General features: G+C 41.8%; 1 protein-coding gene across 1 annotated transcript in view; it reads right to left on the bottom strand.

Annotated features, from left to right (window-relative positions):
• Window positions 1–17961, bottom strand: part of GSR (glutathione-disulfide reductase) — a 40819-nt gene continuing 22858 nt past the window's right edge. The window contains exons 5-13 of the mRNA XM_073219050.1: window positions 16767–16914; window positions 14029–14083; window positions 11230–11329; window positions 9042–9128; window positions 7820–7978; window positions 5561–5672; window positions 4149–4280; window positions 3054–3187; window positions 1–984 (exon numbers count right to left, since the gene is read on the bottom strand). Of these exons, the coding sequence (XP_073075151.1) occupies window positions 835–984; window positions 3054–3187; window positions 4149–4280; window positions 5561–5672; window positions 7820–7978; window positions 9042–9128; window positions 11230–11329; window positions 14029–14083; window positions 16767–16914 (1077 nt within the window). The 3' untranslated portion in view covers window positions 1–834. The remainder of the gene's footprint in view (window positions 985–3053; window positions 3188–4148; window positions 4281–5560; window positions 5673–7819; window positions 7979–9041; window positions 9129–11229; window positions 11330–14028; window positions 14084–16766; window positions 16915–17961) is intronic.

Genomic DNA, 17961 nt, shown 5'->3' with positions numbered 1-17961 from the left:
TTGTAAGAGGAAAAGACTGTGGTTTTATTTTCAAATGTTTGGAAAAAGTTTTCAGAAAAAAGGAAAATGATTAAGACCGCTTACCAACACTGAGTCATTCACTGAACTATGAACTCTCAGTGGAGGGACACACTTCTGAAGTACTTGAGTCCCTCTCCTTTCAAAAGCAGGAAGCCCTTCTCAAAGGCTCCTGGCTCGCATAACCAGCCTCCCCAAAACTTTCCCCAGTTTGGTGTGCCTCATCTCATGTAAGTAACACAGGCAATTTTTAATCATTTTAAATGAAAGGAAAAATAAGACAAGGGAGGCAGGCCTTTCATGTTATAGGCTTGCAGAGAAAGGCGACATCTGTGAAGTGGCTTTGCAATGTGCAGAACGAGAACACAGTACTAGCTTCATAAAAGTAAAGAAAATGGCTCTTAAAGAATGAACTTCCATTATTTAAATGTGAAGAGCTGCTGTCGTCTTCTATAAAGATTAGCAAACTATATCCACTCAAGTAGATTAATTTAACTATACTTCATCTCGTTTTATACTTCGGAGGCTAAAACATAAACAAAACAAAAAAAACAGCGAGCACAGAACTGCTAACAAAACACTTAAAAATAAGAATTAGTGTGAGATGTGAGCAAATGGAAATCTCTATCCTGGATAACAAAATTAATTTCTAATTACATAAATAGGTTCTATTATTTACTGAAAATTTCCACTAGTGGGTGATCCTTACTGCAACAGTGAAATATAAAAAACAGAAACAGTTCAGTAAATGTGATTCTTTGGTTCATTTCAAGATGTCTAATGGTCTAGCTGCCAAACACACAAGTCCCTGGGTTCTCAGCGAAGGGTGACCAGTTCTTCTGATGACGTAGGGTGAATGGCAACCGTGTTATCGAAGTCGGCTTTTGTTGCTCCCATTTTTACTGCAACAGCAAAACCCTGCAGCATTTCGTCACACCCTATTCCTTGCATATGGATTCCAACCACCTGGGAAAAAAAGAAAAGAGGGAACACTTTTTAAAGTAAAATTTTTTGTTAGGTACACTAATAAAATTTTTATGAGTCATGAGAAATACTTGATATTTTAAAACTCCTGAAAAACTTCACATTTCTAATCCAGATGATGACATAACTCAGCCTACGTGGCCCTGCTCTGTCCTGCCTTGACACCCCTCCCCAGCCCACCTCACGCAGCCCTCCCTCAGGCTCGCCCTCTGTCCTGCCTAGTGCCCTCTGTCTGTCCCACTTACCTCTCTCCTTCGGACAAGGTGTTCCGCTGCCTGGGCAATCTTTCCTCCTGCTTTGAGGAGTTAAATTCCTTGTATAGCTATGCCTGCCTTTCCCAGAAAATTACACTGCCAGTCACGTGATCCTTCAGTACCATTATTTCTCCATCATGTTTCTATCACAACTGGAACACAGTATTTCTGTGGGGGCTGAACAGTTATAGTCCATCATTCCCAGGACACATTAATCCCTAGACGGAGGGGAACTGGCCTGCTTTTTTCCCCACTCTACACCTAGAGCTGAGCACAAAGCTGGCCCACAGAAGGCGCTCAGCCCGCACGGCGGGGTGACGGCATGAAGGGCTGTGAAGAAGTGTCTGTTTCAGATAGCATTTTCCCGTGAGGTTTCTCAATTTATCTGAAAATTATTTTAAAGCTAAATGTGCACCTCCACAAAATGCTTTTAAGGATATAGTCTTTTGAAATACAGTGTCAGATACAAAATTAAGCCACAAAAATATTTTGTTTAAAAATAAATCAAGAATATACTACTGAATGGTAGGTACTTAAACATGGTTAAGATGGTAAATTTAATGTGTTTTCTTAGCAAGTAAGAGTATATTTGAAACAAACAAAGAAGCCCAAATCATGCATTGCTTATACATTAAACGCAGCCAGACGGTGAAATATTGTAATAGTCTAAACTGAATTTATAAAGAGTATCAGGTGATGGAAGGAACTTTATATTATTCCTCTCCATATTCCAATGCTTAGTCTTTAACAGACTGCCAGCTAACGTTTATCAAATGAATGATCAATAGTATGAAGAAACAGCTGATATAAAGAGATAAGTAGGGATCTCACAGATTCAGTATCTGGAAATCTTAGGCTGATGAATACTCAGGGACAAGATACAGCGACCTCGGTTTTCCTGCCGACCCCCAGTTCCTTTGCTCTCTTTGCTCTGATTCTCTGCCTCTTCTCAGTCCTCAGCGATGGTGATTTCTGTAAGCCAGGGATGTCCTGCACAAGTCGCTGTGTCTTGTGGCTTTTGGGTACAAGGCCACTGAATCAGGACAGACTCTACTTCTCTGATAAGAGGAGCTGGGAACTACATCTAAATCTTCAATGAAGCCACTGTCCCTCACAAAGCTATGTTCCCAAGGCATACTTCTACATTTCACTTTAATATTCAATTCAATTCAGAAAAATGCTAACACCAAAACAAAACCAATTCCAAAAAAATGCATTTTTTAAAAAGCCTATTCAAATTCAAACCAAAATCACAATGGGATACCACTGTGCATCCACAAGGATGGCTAATAATAAAAAAGACAGTAACAAGTGTTAACAAGAATATGGAAGAACTGGAATCCTCACATTGCTGAGGGGATGTACAGTGGTGCAGCCACTTTGGAAAACAGTTGGGCAGTTCCTCAGTTAAACCAAAACTTGGTAATTGATTATCAAAATTTTATTGAACCAACTTCCACATCTTCACTGATGGGTTACGTTAAATCTAAATTCATCTTACATTTCATTCTTCCGTGACCAGTATTTCTGAGCTGCTTATCCATTCTGGCCTATTCGTCAATGATAGCAAGCTTTCTGTGGCTTTCAACCTTTCTCTCTTGTGCTTTAAAAGCAGTGGAAACCTTTCTAAATGAAATAATGTGAAGAACACCAATACATAGAGACAGATGAATATGGGAATGCACCAGTTGAATTGGAGCAGGCTTAACGACTGGTCTTCTCCCTTCCCATCTCATCAGAACACCCATCCCAGCCACCCCTGAAGACACTCCCCAGCTTCCCGGGTTTTTCCCATACCTTTTCCTCTTTGTCAACACAGACCATTTTCATCACACATTTTGTTTTCCTTTTGGTAACTGCATGATACATTGGGGTAAAGGTGGTTGAATAGATCTTCACATTTTCCTTTCCATATTTATAAATGGCCTCATCTATAATGGACAGGAAAATAAAAGCATCTATCAAAAACCTGAACAATTCCACAGAGCTATTCAAAGAGAGTGATGGCCAGAAATACATAACCTGAATCAAACCATAAGGAAATAGCAAACACCACCACCACGAGGGACATTCTACAACATAAATGTCCATGTCATGGAAGACAAGAGAGTCTGAGGAATTGTGTCGCTCAATTAAAGGTAACCTAAGAGGTATGAAAACTAAATGCAATGCATTACTTGGACTGAATCCAAAAAAAAAAAAGTTAAAATGACATTATTTGACATAACTGGCAAAATTTGAAGGTCTAAAGTTTAGATAATATTCTATCAATTTAAATGTTCTCATTTGAAAACTGTACTGTGCTTCTGGTAAGGGAATGGCCTTGTTCCTAAGAAATGGATACTAAGCTGTGAGTAGAGAGAAATGATAAAGCAAAAATGACAGATACACCGTAATATTATATAACCCCCCACCCCCACCCCATCCACGGGGAATGCATTCCAAGACCCCCAGTAGATGCCTGTAACCTTGGACTACCAAACCCTACATACACTATGTTTTTCCTAGACATACATACCTATGATAAAGTTTAATTCATAAATTAGGCACTGTAAGAAATTAACACCACCAAAACTAAGAAAGAGCAATTACAACAATATACTGTAATAAAGGTCTGTGAATGTGAGCTCTTTCTCTCCAAGTATCTTACTGGGCTAGACTTGTGATGCGGAACTGGTTCAAATAAAAAAAGCCAAAAGAAGTCAAGACATAGACAGGGCGGTGCAGGAAAAGGAATCCTACCCTCAAAGTGTTGGTAGGGGAAGGAACCAGGACTGGGAAGAGGCTGACCAAACAGGACTGTAACCTGGGGGAGCGGGGACAGGTTTTGTCAGCTGACAGACATCTACATTGCAGTGAAATAATAAATGACTCTCGTTTTTAAATACTTACCTTCCGTGAGTCCCACAGTCCCTATAGGGGGGTGGCTGAAGACCACCGTGGGGATGTTGTCATAGTCTAATTTGGAATCTTCCTTGTATTCAAAAAGCCTATGGGCGAGTTTTCGGCCAGCAGCTATTGCAACTACAAAGATATTTTAAAATCAGTGTTTAGCGTATTGCTCATTTTAATATAGCAGAATTGTTCTACTAACCATCTATACATCTGGCTAACATACTAGTTCCGACCAAGTTTTATCCCAGTGTTCAGTGTAATATTTACTTCATACCCATGCGTTACTTAACAATTCAAAACTATCAGCTTTTGTGAATTCTGTACATTCATTCTATTATGACAAAAAAAGTGACACATTTACAAGCTCACAATCATCTGGCAGTTACTAATTAGGATACTAGCTTTTTGCTATAATATTTGCAGAGCAAACTATTTTAGTTTCAAGCATCTTCAGTTCTACTTCATAACTGTATCTGTTTCATTGTAGAATTAAGTTTATTTTTTAAATTATGTTTACCTCTTAAAAATAAATAAAATCTTGCTCAATTTGGGGGAAAAAAGTATGTTTACTTCCTATTTTTTTTAAGTATATTCTCCTTAGCCTACGTCTATCCCTGTATTTAGAAAAAAATGCCTGAGTTCACTAAAAGCATCAGTTATTAATTTTACTGATTTTGAACTGACAGGATTTTTTTCTTATAATAGGGTATCAGTAAGATTTACAAGAAATTTTTCTTCACTTTGACATAATTTTCAAGTGTCCAATTATGTTATGAAGTTTTAGAAACTTCTCTTGTTACTTTGCTTTTATTTAGGGAGCTTTCTAAAGGCGCGAGAAAGCTTTGGAGATGTGACCGGAGTAAGTTTCCACTCTGAGGAAAGGCCCCGGGCCACTCTGGGAAGGCTGGTGAGGCCCAGGGGCCCAGAGGGAAAGCAGATGGGAGTGGTGTCACCCACAGCTAACTGCCGGATGGAGGGCTTGCAACAGTGCCGGTTACCTCAGGAAGCAGACTGAGGTATGGGGTGGGGTGGAGGGGTCTGCCTTGGCTGTATCAAGACTAAAACAATCATTAGAATGGCATTCTAAATTCCTTCTTCCCAAAGCTGCTTCCTCCCCTGTCACCAGACACAACTCAGATTCTAACTTACTGCATTCTCCAAGGGTGACTATTATCTATATAAACATTTTGGTCTTCACCAAGCATTTTTTAAAGTCTATTTTTAGGAAAAATGGCTATTATTCAGAGAATGTCAAGTACCAAACCAACATCATTTCAATACATTCTTATCATTTTGACATTAAGAGACTCCTCCTTTTAAGTGGCTTAAGCTGGCGTGACGTGTGAAGAGCTGAACAGTTTTGTATACCGCACACAGCCCCCCTTACCCAAGAAGAGACAGGACATTACCTGGAGTGAGAAGAGCTCTTCCACACACATCCCCGACCGCGTAGATGCCTTTCACGTTAGTATTCTGGAATTCATCGACTAGGATATGACCTTTGTCATCAGTTTGAATTCCCTAAAATTATGGCAGGATATCACATAAATATTTAGTCTACCAACAAAAATGGAAGATCAAATCTCTGGATCTACCCCGTTTCAGGCACCTATGCAGTCTGAATCTCTAAGAAGCACCAAGATTCAACCACAAGATGAAAAGCATCTTAGAAACTCGGCAAGTTTCATGTCTTTTCCTTGAAGGAAAAGGTAAATATTTTATCTAAAAGTTATTTTAATAGGACTTGACTTTGCAATGTACAATTCAACTGGCCAGGGAAACACGACCAGCAATCCCTCAGCTATCAGGCACACTACCTGCTGTCGCCAGGGAGTCTAAGACAGGGCTTTCCAACTTTTCCACTGAAGCACTCCTCCTGAAACATGCTAACTCGTGCCTTAGAGGGCCACAGCCTCAAGCAGTTCATCAAAACAGACTTATTGGAAGCTTAAAGATTTTATCTTTAAGAACCCAAGCAGATGGGGGGAGTCTAGCAAACATAATGTTCCTCATGTAACTGTAGATTAATGATATCAAAATAAAAAATAATAAAAAAATAAAAAATAAAAAAATCCAAGCAAATTTTGCATTCTACTCTAAAACATACTGACATTTCCTTTCCAAAATTTTTCTACATTTTTGCTCCAAGGTGTGTCATGCTTATCTTGTGACTTCACAGACCCCAGAGAAGTAGAAAGACAGCAGAAGGAAGTAGCGTAGTGGTTAAGAGGACACCCTTTGGAGCCAGACAGACCTCAGCTCAAATCCCAGCTCTGCTTTTGCTAGTTATGAAACCTGGTATAACCACCTGTTTATCAACAAGTATCTGAACTTCTAGTACAAATGAGGCATTAACCTAGTCACTGGAACACAGTGGTAAGTAATACAAGCAGCCCTCCTTCCCCATGGAGCTCACAGGCTGATGAATCATCTCTGCGCTCCTGGTTTCCTCATCCTTATCCCTCAAAGAGTTGTTGCAAGATTAGTTAGGTTAGTAACATGTTGCCAAGACCTACACATGTAATCATCCAATCTATATCATCAAAATAACACTGAAGGCAACTGAAAACTTTTGCCTCATTTCTTAAAAATTCAACAAATATAGATGAAAACTGGACTTAGGTGAAACTGAAGGTGAAAAGCTGGAGGACTAATTTTGTTAATATGAAAACAATCAGTTTTACAAAATTTCACTGAACAATAAGATTAAAAACGAGTAAAGTATCTCCCTGGATATTTTATTTTTTTAAATGCTGAAAAAATACCTTTTTTAGAAATGAAATGAAATGAATCACATTATAGATTCCTAAAGAAATGAAAACAATCACATTATAAGAGATATGAAAACAATAAATCAAAATGTTACACACTTATCAAGAGGCTCCATCAAACTGATAAACCTCAAACATGTACAATATTTTATTATTACTGATAGAGTACTACAGAATGTCAGAAAAAATCATCATCGTCACCATCAACAGCAGCTGGTTAATATTTATTGGGTTCATATTGTAAGACAGCATCTAATAAGCCAACTATTTTGCATGCACGTTCTCATTTAATAACCCAATGATCCAAGTGCTATTTTTGTCCCATACTTAAATGAATCAGATGAAACTTTAAGAGTAATTAAGCTGCATGGTTAAAGTCATGCAACTGATAAGGAACAGAACTAAGGTTCAAAATTAAGTCAAATTCTGGGACCACTACCCCAAGCTATTAAACCAGACTTTCCTTCAGAATTTTAAAAAAGCAAATAAGAATGCTAATTATAACACTAATAAGTGATCAGTTTCCTATCTGTTTCCATCTCAAGTGCCACAATATCCAGGACACTGTATATGCCCAGCAATCGGGATTGGCACTACTAATAAGGAACAGGACTTCAGAGAGACAAGTATCATAGCAAAAAGGAACTGTGTAAAGAAGAACTTGCCTCAGGAAATGGCTGCACTGCTAGATTAGAGGCGGCAGGATCTACTGTAGGATGATGACTATAGAAAGGGAAAAATTTTTTTTTTTTTATTTCAAAGAAGCAGCAATGGGTTATATGGAATAAAGAGAAAGGAATCCAAAAAAAACCTCCCACAGTTTTGGGGGTCTAGTGGGGGAAAACACAGGGCTACTAACAGTAGCCAAGAGCATAAAGGCAGACTAAGTCACCTTACCAGTTTGTTTAAATTCAGGCTCCTGGAATTTGGGTCCCGCCCAATGGCCCAAAGCAGGCAGTCAACATCTGGAATCGTGGCCAAGGTGGGCTTCCTACCAGGGACCAAAGTGACCATGCAGACTTCCAAGCCGGAGGTAGTCTTTTTGACTTCCTTGACCTATTGGCAAATAAAATGTATTAGCTGAGGGGGAAGGTGGGAGGAAAGAAAGGGAAGAGGAAACTAGAATTTTTAACATTTAAAAACTCCCCACTGAATCCATGTGAATAGTACTCACTGACACATTTACTTTTTGCTCAAAGGCCACCAACACTACAATTCCTAAGGGCCCAGAATGTTGCCTAGGTTGCCCCAAATCATCCAGCCAATGGCCAGAAATGTCAGTGCGTGTCACCATTCTAACGCTTCACCTTAAAAAGAAAGTATTTTAAACTGTACTTCTTAGAACAGTGATACAAGTTTAATGAACAAATCTAAGCACAGTGACTGGTAACTGGAATGTGGGGAGGAAAGGGCTGTAGCAGCATTACTAGGAAACAACACTGCACAACCATTCATCTCCCTGGACATTCTTAACCAGAATCGGGGGAGGAGAGAAGCAGGTCAGAAGCGCTGAATGCATGCACAGTTCAGGGAAGGTACCGGGGTGATTCTGACGTTGGCCCCACCACTACTAGTACTCGGACATTCACAAAGCATATTCACACGTATTGTTTTACTTGATATGGTCTATGCCAGAAGCGTGAAGCTGTGGGGGGAAAAAAATCATTTTTATAAGGCTAATCCTCCAGGAAAATTCTGAATGTAGGTGATTCCCTGAGAAGTAGAGTACTTCATAATTCTTCCATCTGCAAAACCCAGAAGGGTCTGCTTTAAAAAATAAGATTCCATAATACTATTAACTGAAAAATAACGATAAACCTGAAAAATAAGAATGTTCAATATGGCATTCGAGCACAAGAATTACAGTTTTAGTTCTAACTCAACTAAATGCAACCACCATTCTAACCTTTTCCATCTTGGCTTCATGAATACATCAATGAGAAATACAGCTTCTTACGATAAAGAGAAGAACTGGTAGTGCTCTAGAAGGCACTAAGGTGACAGGGAAGCCTCAGAGTTAATATTTATAAGATAATGGCGTGAAGCCAAAAACAGAAAGTATGCTTCACGACAGACAGACAGACAGACAGCTGTCACCATGCCGGGGGCTTGGTCATACCTGCGAGTACTTCAGGACCTCTATGCCTGCATTCTCCAACTCTTCAGTGCAGTTTGAACTGATTATTGAATCAAAATTTCTAAGAACCTGTATATAAACAGAGGTAGCAGATAGATGGGTAGTGGGAATAATCTTGATTAAAGATATGCTACAAAAATGGGAGGGAGATTTCAGTATCTTCCTCCCACTTATCTCCTTTTTCATTCATGGCATCTAGTGAGCGGAGTTTAAATAAATCTATTTTCTGACATCACCACCAGTATCTGTATTACATCTGACCTCACCAACTCCTGTTTTACCGGCCTCTACTATCTGGGCCAACTTCCCCTCCTCCCAAGCTTGCTTCTCTTTTCCACACTCTGAGGACCAGAAATTCCCTTTCCCTTCCAGTATTCCAGGGCCAGCTTTCATTCTGATGTGATCTAAGGGAAGGTCCCTAGTAAAATCTCTCCATCCAGGCATAAGAGTCAAGAGCATGGACCTGGAGATTTCTTTGTGTTAAAACAGTAAGACACAGGCACCAAACCCCAGGCAGGGGAAATGGGGGAGTCCTGAGTTATTCACAGAGTAGCTCCAGAACGGGGATGTGCCAGGACAGGGAAAAGAGGGAGTGAGCTGGACGCAGGTGGGCGGGGAGGCAGGAGCCGCAAGCAGCTGTGCAGACGAGCAGGCATTATACTCGCCACAGCTTATTTACTTACACACGAAACTTAGGCGAGCTACCCTCTGCCCTTCTCCTGTCTTCCAATTTGCTGGATATATTACAGCCATGCAAAATACCATTCACCTATGAAAACCATTATTCAGGACATAAATCTCTGAGGTGGGTAATTATATGACAGGTCTCAAAGCCAGAGGGAGTTCTTTGTAGGACATGCTGATAAGGACTGTCATTTCCCTCCCTCCGTTTGCCCAAATAATCAGGAATTTGAATCATAGCATTTGAGCGGTCAGGGATCTGATAACTCTTGTCCCAAAAGCATTAAATGACCTTCTGGTCACATGCTTGTTAGGGACAGCCAGGTCCTTGGTCCAGCACTCGGTACTGCCCCAAACCATGTCACAATCCTGTGCCACAAGCCAGTGGTGCTTGATCATGATTAATCAGAAAACACACCAAGTAACGGCAGGCACGGAGGCTGTGTTTTGGCAGAAAGTGAATTAGCCTGGGCTTTGTGAGGCCTTAGCTGACTCTTCAGTTTTACTACTACTTAGCAGTCACAAAACCTCGTGTGGCTGTAATTTCTTCATCTGTAAGGTGAGGTGCAGTTAGATGATTCCTTTATTATTACTTTTCAAACTGTGAAAAAATGCATAACATAACAGTTGCCATCTTAACCATTTCTGCAGCATTAAGTGTATTCACCTTGGTGTGCTGGCTGATGTCCAGAACTTATTCCTCTTATAAAACTGAAACTCCGTAGCCATTAAACAACAACCCTCATTTCCCCCTTCCTCCAGCCCCTGGCAACCACCATTCTACATCTGTTTCTCTGAGTCTGGCTGTTTGGACACCTCAGAGAAGTGGAATCATGCATTTGACTTTTGTGGCTGGCTTATTTCACTCAGCATAATGTCTTCAATGTTCACCCATGGTGTAGCATGTGTCAGAATTTCCTTCCTTTTGAAGGCTGAATATTATATTGTGTATATACATCTTATTTATCCATGTATCTGCCAATGGACACATGGGTTGTCCCGCCTTTTGGCTAATGTGAATAATGCTGCCATGAACACAGGTGTGCAAATATCTTTGTTAGTTTCCTTTTAATGCAAAGGATCTAGTAAATTTTTTTGACTGAGCGTTAATAATCTAACACTACCAGATCCTATGAAATTATTTCCAGAATAAGAAATTAATCTGAAACTCTGTCCAAGTTAAGTAACATTTATATTTAAAACTGCATGTGTCTTTATTAAGGCATCTGGTACTATCTAAGACTTCATAATGAAAATTCCAGCCAGTTTGATCAAATCAAAATCATTACCAACTAGCAGCTGGTAGCTGGGAAGGACAGAAGGTCTAAGTCAGGGAGCTTCTGTGTTGTTCCCAGTGGACCAACCTACCGACCTCTCCATGTTGTGCACCTTGGTAGTTAATGACAATGTAAGAGAACATTCTCATTGCAGATTTTTTAAAAGATGAGCATCAATGGAAGGGAAGGGATGGGAAAAGGACAGAGTTTACCTTCTCGTGCCTTATCACTAGCGACGTCCTAGAGCCCAGAGCCGAGAGGATCCCAGCTATCTCCACAGCAATGTAACCCGCACCGACAATGACACTGCGGCTAACAGGAGAGCAATGGGTAAGCACTTCGAAATGAACTTATTCTGACATAATCTTAGATGTTCAGAAAAGTCGAAAAGATAGTACAGAGATGTCCTATATACCCTCTGCTCAGTTTTTCTGAAGTCAACGTCTTACATAACCATGGTACAACTGTCAAAACTAAGAAACTGCCGTTGGCATATTGCTACTAAGCCACACACTCCATTCAGTGCCACCAATTTTTCCATTCATTTCCTTTTTCTGTTCCAAGATCCAAACCAGGACACCACACTGAGATTTTAAATAGAAAATATGTATTTTTAGTTATTTTGAAAGTTCTTTAGCTACATTTCTGCAGAGAGGAAACAAAAAAACCTTAAAACTAGAGATGATGCCTTATGCAATGATGTTTGTACCAACACTGAAATCAACACCTCTCTCACCACCACTCTTCTTTGCTCAGTATTTCCCCTTAACCAATATTCAATTCTATTAATGTTTGCAACACGATTGAAGTCCAATTTAAGCAAGCTGTTTTAACCTGTAGGATAGATCTGAATGAACAACTACACTCCCTGCTGAGTGTCAGTCTAAGAAACTATGTTAAACACTGGAAAATGTCTGACAAAGGTCTGAATCAATAGCACAGAGAAGACTATTTACTTCCATGCCCCAGCCAGCGCTACCCCTCTCAGAGCCGCAGCTCTCTGACGCTCCCAACACCACTGGTCCTCGACCACTGCTACAGCCCTTGGCTAAGAAGGAAGCAATCGGGGAAAAACAAAGGAAACCTTTCTTTTGTACCTCCTACAGGTCAGGTGCTCATGCTGAGAATCCCCACCTTCAGAGCACTATGGTCTAGACGGGGGATGAAGTATGAACCCACAGGGCTGCAAGTTAGAGGTGAGGACACTCTAATCTTACACCCCAGGGTATGAAAGGAAAATTTCATAGTTTGGAAACTATGAAACAATAGCTGTCCTCCGTCTCCACCTCCTCTTTCTTACTACATTGACCCCTCTCCTTCCTTTGCATCCTCCTCCTCTTCTTTCCTCTATCCATCTTCCTTTTCCTCCCCAAATATTATCATTACTTCTGCTCAGCATCACACTAAACAGGACAGGGAGCGGCTCCTGCCCTTGAGGAATTCCGGACGCCTGGAAGAGCAGCAGCTCCCGCAGGAGTTGGGAGATACACTCCTCACAGAGGGACAGCAAGAAACAGGTGTGAGGAAGCTGGCGTTTTGGAGAACTGCAAGCTCGGTGTTTTGTTCTCAGCTCGGCACCTTTCTTCCACCTCTTACCATTCAAGTATCCACTGGAAACGGCCCCATCCCACAGCTCTTCTTTCCTGCATTAGGTCTCCTGGTGCCTGTGTCCCGGGGGGCCCATGCTCCAGCCCCCATTCAACCACAAGCCCAGTGAGGGCAGCAGCTGACTCAGCCAGCCCAGAGGACATGGCACCTGGCCTACAGAATTTGCTCTTTCTTACTTATTCACCAGCATAATAACGAGAAGGAGTCTTAAAAAAAGAAAACAAAATTCACATAATTGTTAACTCATTTTCCTAAATTCCCAGAGTCCTTGGATTAAAATGTGTGTAAGTGACGTTACAATATTTAATGGACAGGATTCTACTATGATACTTCTATGGAGTCTGAATTGAGTGATATCTAAACATGACGAGCCATGTCCACGTTTCTGGATCCATTCTCATGTGTCATGTCATTCAACCCGAGAAGCAAACAGTGGGGGGCAGGGGGGCTGGGTTGGATCATGCGGGAAGAAAGGTAGTTCTCCAACACATTTCCATGCCCAGCAGACAGCAAATCTAAAACAACAGTTTGCTTTTCTCGAAGGCAGAAGATTGCCTGGTCTGAATACCTTCCTGGGACATTTTCACTGCAGCTCCAGAACTGCAAAGCCACCGTCTTGCCCCTTATTGACGGTCTGCGGCTCCAGGTGAACTAAGTTGAAGTTACAGGTATGGATTGTTAGCTGCCTCCCATGAAGGCCCTCAGCAAGGCACAGGATGAAGACCTCAGACTGGACTGGCAGCCCCACTGAGGCAGCGGCCGCTGAAGCAATGACTCCGGAGTGAGGGCTCCTCAGAGGAGACAAAGGCCTGGGGCCAGAAGGGTCCCTCCTCCAGTTCTAAGGTGTCACCTCTTATTATGAAAGAAGGAACAATCCACTAACCTAGAAACCTGCAACTGGCAGCATCTTCACATCAGAGAAATAGTCTTCCTCACTGTCTTTTTTCTGTGTATCTAAATCCATGACGGAAGTTTACTAAGGTTGTTTAGACAAACACATACAAAGGACAATTTCAGGAAAACCTATTTTTATGACACAAAGACTTCATTTATGAAGCTCTCTCTGTGCCAGCTGCTTTGAAAATCAGAATCAGTAACTTGAGACACATTATCAGTTGCTGAAGAATGAAAAGTTTCAGGACTTCATTGTTTATTTTTCAAAACCACTCCACATCTTGATTCGGGGTTCAAGAACTACAGTGGCTTCTGTCCAAAAGCATGAAGAATCTGTTTTAGTGAAGGGTGGCAAGTGACTAAGGTACCCAAGGTTATAAATATGGAAGGGAAAGCACAGAACTCAGGACAGGCCTGCATTTAATGGTTGGGAAGGGAAGGTGGAAGAAATGTCAGCAGGAGAGACCGAGGGGGAATGAACACTGAGATCAGGACGGAGACTGGCTTACCTAGGCAATTCTTCCAATTGAAAAAAGCCATCGCTGGTTATTCCTAGGCTGGCACCTACGTGGGAAAATGCAACGTAGATCACAGACTGAGATTTCCCTTGTAAAATAATCACAACAATTTATGCAAGACCCAAACACTTTCTCAGTCGTCACACTGTGTTGACAAGTTTTGTTAAGTCGCCACTGGGGAAGCTGCCAACCAGGTATTTGCTGAGTGACAATTTCACTTATCCCTCTGGAAATAAGTGCAGTGATAACTAAATAATGATTAAAATTTTCTGAGGAACTAAGATTTTCTCAGCTGTCATGAATAGACTCTGCTTTACTCTCATACCACCAAATATAAATGGGAACCCTTGGCCTTCTTCCCTCTGCTTTTTTTCTCCAAAGGTTTCAACCAGCTCTCCCCTCACTGGGAAGGACTTCTGAATATGTGGGTCCAGTAATGACCTTCTCCCCAAGTTCCATGTCTTTACTTCTAACCATTCCACTATACAATTCAATTCTGCTTAAAACTCAAGTATATTTAGATTCGGACCTTAACATTATGTTCCAAACCATAGCCTTCTCTCAAGTTGACCACTTGCTCCAATAATCCAGATGAAATAATCTGTGACTCCTTCTCTCAACATCATCCTCTGTCTCATCAGTTATGAAAAATACTGCACTTTGCTAAATCCAAACCACAATGATTAAAGGACACATCCTGATTTCAGAGGTGTTATGGGTATTTTTTTTAAAAACTGTGTCTCGGAATCGATGAATTACAGGAACTGATTCTTTCTTCTCTGAGTCTTCTTTATACTTGTTGTCTTTTCCAGTACTGGGCACAGAGCAGCTGCTCAGTACTGTCCACAGAACTGAGTCTTCCCAGCACATTTCAGAGCTAACACTGCAGTTCAGAACTGTATCAACTCTTGTACATTCTATTGCAAAAACTTTCAAATTGGTCTCCTCCTCCTCTGCAAATCACCGTCAGATTAGTTTTCTAAATTATCACTTTGATCTTGTCACTACCCTATTTACAAGTAGCATGTATTTGTCCCAGTTGTCATGAAGTACACAGATTCCTTAACTTGACTTCATAACTCTCTGCAACTTGGCCCTAACCCTCTTTAGGTCTGAACTCAATTCATCTGCCTTCAGAATTTCAGTTCTAGAAAAACTGGTTGAATTGGTTGAATGTCACTCAAAGGCATCTTGATTACCCACTGGTTCTTCCAGTCGTCCTCTTCCTCAGCACACAATGTTCATTGTGACCCCTTTTCTGATAAATCTTCCTGGTTTATACCAGCCCACAGTAATCTGTCCACTGGTTACCTCTGAGTGCCCAACCCTAACCGTCTGGCAATCACCTTGTAACATTTCCTTTTTATCTTACTTCTCTGCATTTGTTTTTATTGTATGCATTTAACTTAATAAATGGGTATGTTAAAAAATTCAAAAAGCACAACAGAGCACCAGGTGGAAAGCAGGTCCCCATTCCCCCTAGACCTGTCCTCCCTCCCTCCAGAGGGCGTCGCACTGCAGGGCATGGAGGGTCCTCCCAAAGATAAGAGGGGACAGTTTCTGTGCCTTTCTGAGGAGACACAAATTGTAGCATACTGTACACACTGTTCCGCTCCTGCCTTTTTTCACTTAACGATCAATCTTGGAGACTGTTCTCTATCAGGATGTTTATGGCCAGTCTTCCCACTAAATTTGAAGTCACTTAAGAACAGCGTCTTATCTTTTACAGTACAGGAGTCCTGCTTTCCTTGTAGGGGGTCAGGCACCCCATTCAAAAGCTGGCAAAAAGTTATGGGTCTCATCTCTCCAGAGACAAAAACACAAAAATGCAAACACACTCAGAATTTCCCATATACATTCAGGCTGGCCATGGGTCTCATGAAGGCGATCCACAGCAAATACAAAAGATGCATAAAGTATGGTCACCATCCACAAAGACCTTATAATCTAGTTGGAGAGAATGACATGGACAGTGTTTCTTCTGAGACAACAAGACAGTGTGTTCATGATCCATCCCTGTGTGTATAAAATACAAAGACAGATTTAACTACCTGAGTTTCCTTACCACTTCAACTTTTCTTCTTTTTATTGGCGTATAGTTGATATACAATATTGTTGCACATGTATAAGACAGTGATTTGATATTTGTATAAACTACTTAATGCTCAGCACAGTTAAGTGTAGTTACCCCCTGCTACCATACCAAGATTACAATATTACTGGTTATATTCTTTATGCTATACTCCATTCTTATGACTATTTTAAAATTGAAGTATGTACCTTACTGCTTTAATTTTATAATTCTCTATAAAAAAGAGAAAAATATGCATACACAGAAGGCCTGGTTAGATAATTAAGTTACATCCCTGCAAGATTTCTCTCCCTTAAACATAACAGTAAATAAACACTGTGTGTTTTGTAAATAACAACAGTAATAATCCCGATCATGCTGAGAAGGAAAAAATGAGGCTCTTGTGGATGTTTCTGCCTGTTACCTGTAATATGTCTGAGCCTCAAGCTGGAAGAAATCTCTTTCTTTGCCCTATCACTGGGTACCACTGAAGCCAATTACATTTGGATTCTGTAAAGACCTTCTCTCGCAGTCCTGTGGCTTTCTCCGAGAGAGAAAGAACTGGTATCGGCAGACGCCCTGGCATGGCTTGCGTGTTGAAGACAGCAGCAAACTCCTCTTGACTGCTATCACCAAGCATTTGCCTTTGGAGACTCACCGGGAATCCGGCTCTCGGGAGGACGGGAGGGCGTGCCTCCTGTGGCGATCAGGATGTGAGGAGCGGTGTATTTTTTCCCCGCGACCTCCACGGTGGGCTTGGGATTGCCCGTGAATGCTGCATGGCCGTGGATGATTTCTATATGGGACTGCAGAGGGAACCACAACGTTAGCCTGTTCATCAATAAAACACGAACATCAGCTGCCACTTCGCAGTTCTTTCCGTTTCTCCGCCGAGGAGTCGGACTCTGGGTTTGCGGATGACAAGACTCAACCCTCCAGTGCTTGAGTTTCTGCAGAACTTCTGACAGTTAACTGATGCTTAAGAAAGAGGGCTGACATTTGATGCTGGAAGTGTTCAGTAAGAAGAAATAAAGGTGCCATCTTGGGCCAAAACCCAGAGAATTCAAGTTACAGGCAAGTCACCCCCACTAGGAAAAAGACTCTATCTTTGTCCCCAGGAATTAAGAGAGAAAGTCTTCCTCACTTACAATGAAGACACACTGAAGACTGCTGTGTCCGGAGGGGGGACAAGAGGCTGAGGAAGATGAAGGGGCAAAGAGAAATACACCGGCCAAGGGAGAAAGCAATGCTTCTGTGTTCTTAAAAAGGGAAGAATGCCACAAAGTCACGTGACAACAGAAGTCAGGAACCAAGATGGCGATGTGAGTAGAGCAGTGGAAATCTCCTCCCAAAACCACATATATTTTTGAAAATACAACAAATACAACTCTCCCTAAAAGAGAAACCAGAAGATACAGCACAACAGCCAGGCTATATCCACACCTGCGAGAACCCAGCACCTGGCGAAGAGGGTAAGATACAAGACATGGCCTGGCGGGACCTGAGCGCCCCTCCCCCCAGCTCCCGGTGGGAGGAGAGGAGTCAGAGCGGGGAGGGAGAGGGAGCCCAGGACTGCTAAACACCCAGCCCTAGCCATCCGCACCGGAGCGCAGACACAGTGCGTGTGTGGGGTGCTGGAAACTAGGGAAACGGGACAGTTAGACCTGTGAGCAGGTCCCCGCAGCTGGTGCCCCTGGGAACAAAGAAAAGCGAGTGCTCTTTGAAAGTCTTAAAGGGACAGGGACCCCACAGCTGGATGGAAGCGTCCCGGGACACTTAGCCCAGCAGCTGGGAATCCTGGGGAACTCCGGGCGCCCTAACCCCCTGGGCAGCAGCGCAGCTCCGAGGCTCCT

This window comes from Manis javanica, chromosome 12 (genome assembly GCF_040802235.1).
Source record: "Manis javanica isolate MJ-LG chromosome 12, MJ_LKY, whole genome shotgun sequence".
NCBI classification, from domain to species: domain Eukaryota; kingdom Metazoa; phylum Chordata; class Mammalia; order Pholidota; family Manidae; genus Manis; species Manis javanica.
Note: the sequence above shows the minus strand (reverse complement) of the source record. Positions and strands in the feature narration are given on the sequence as shown.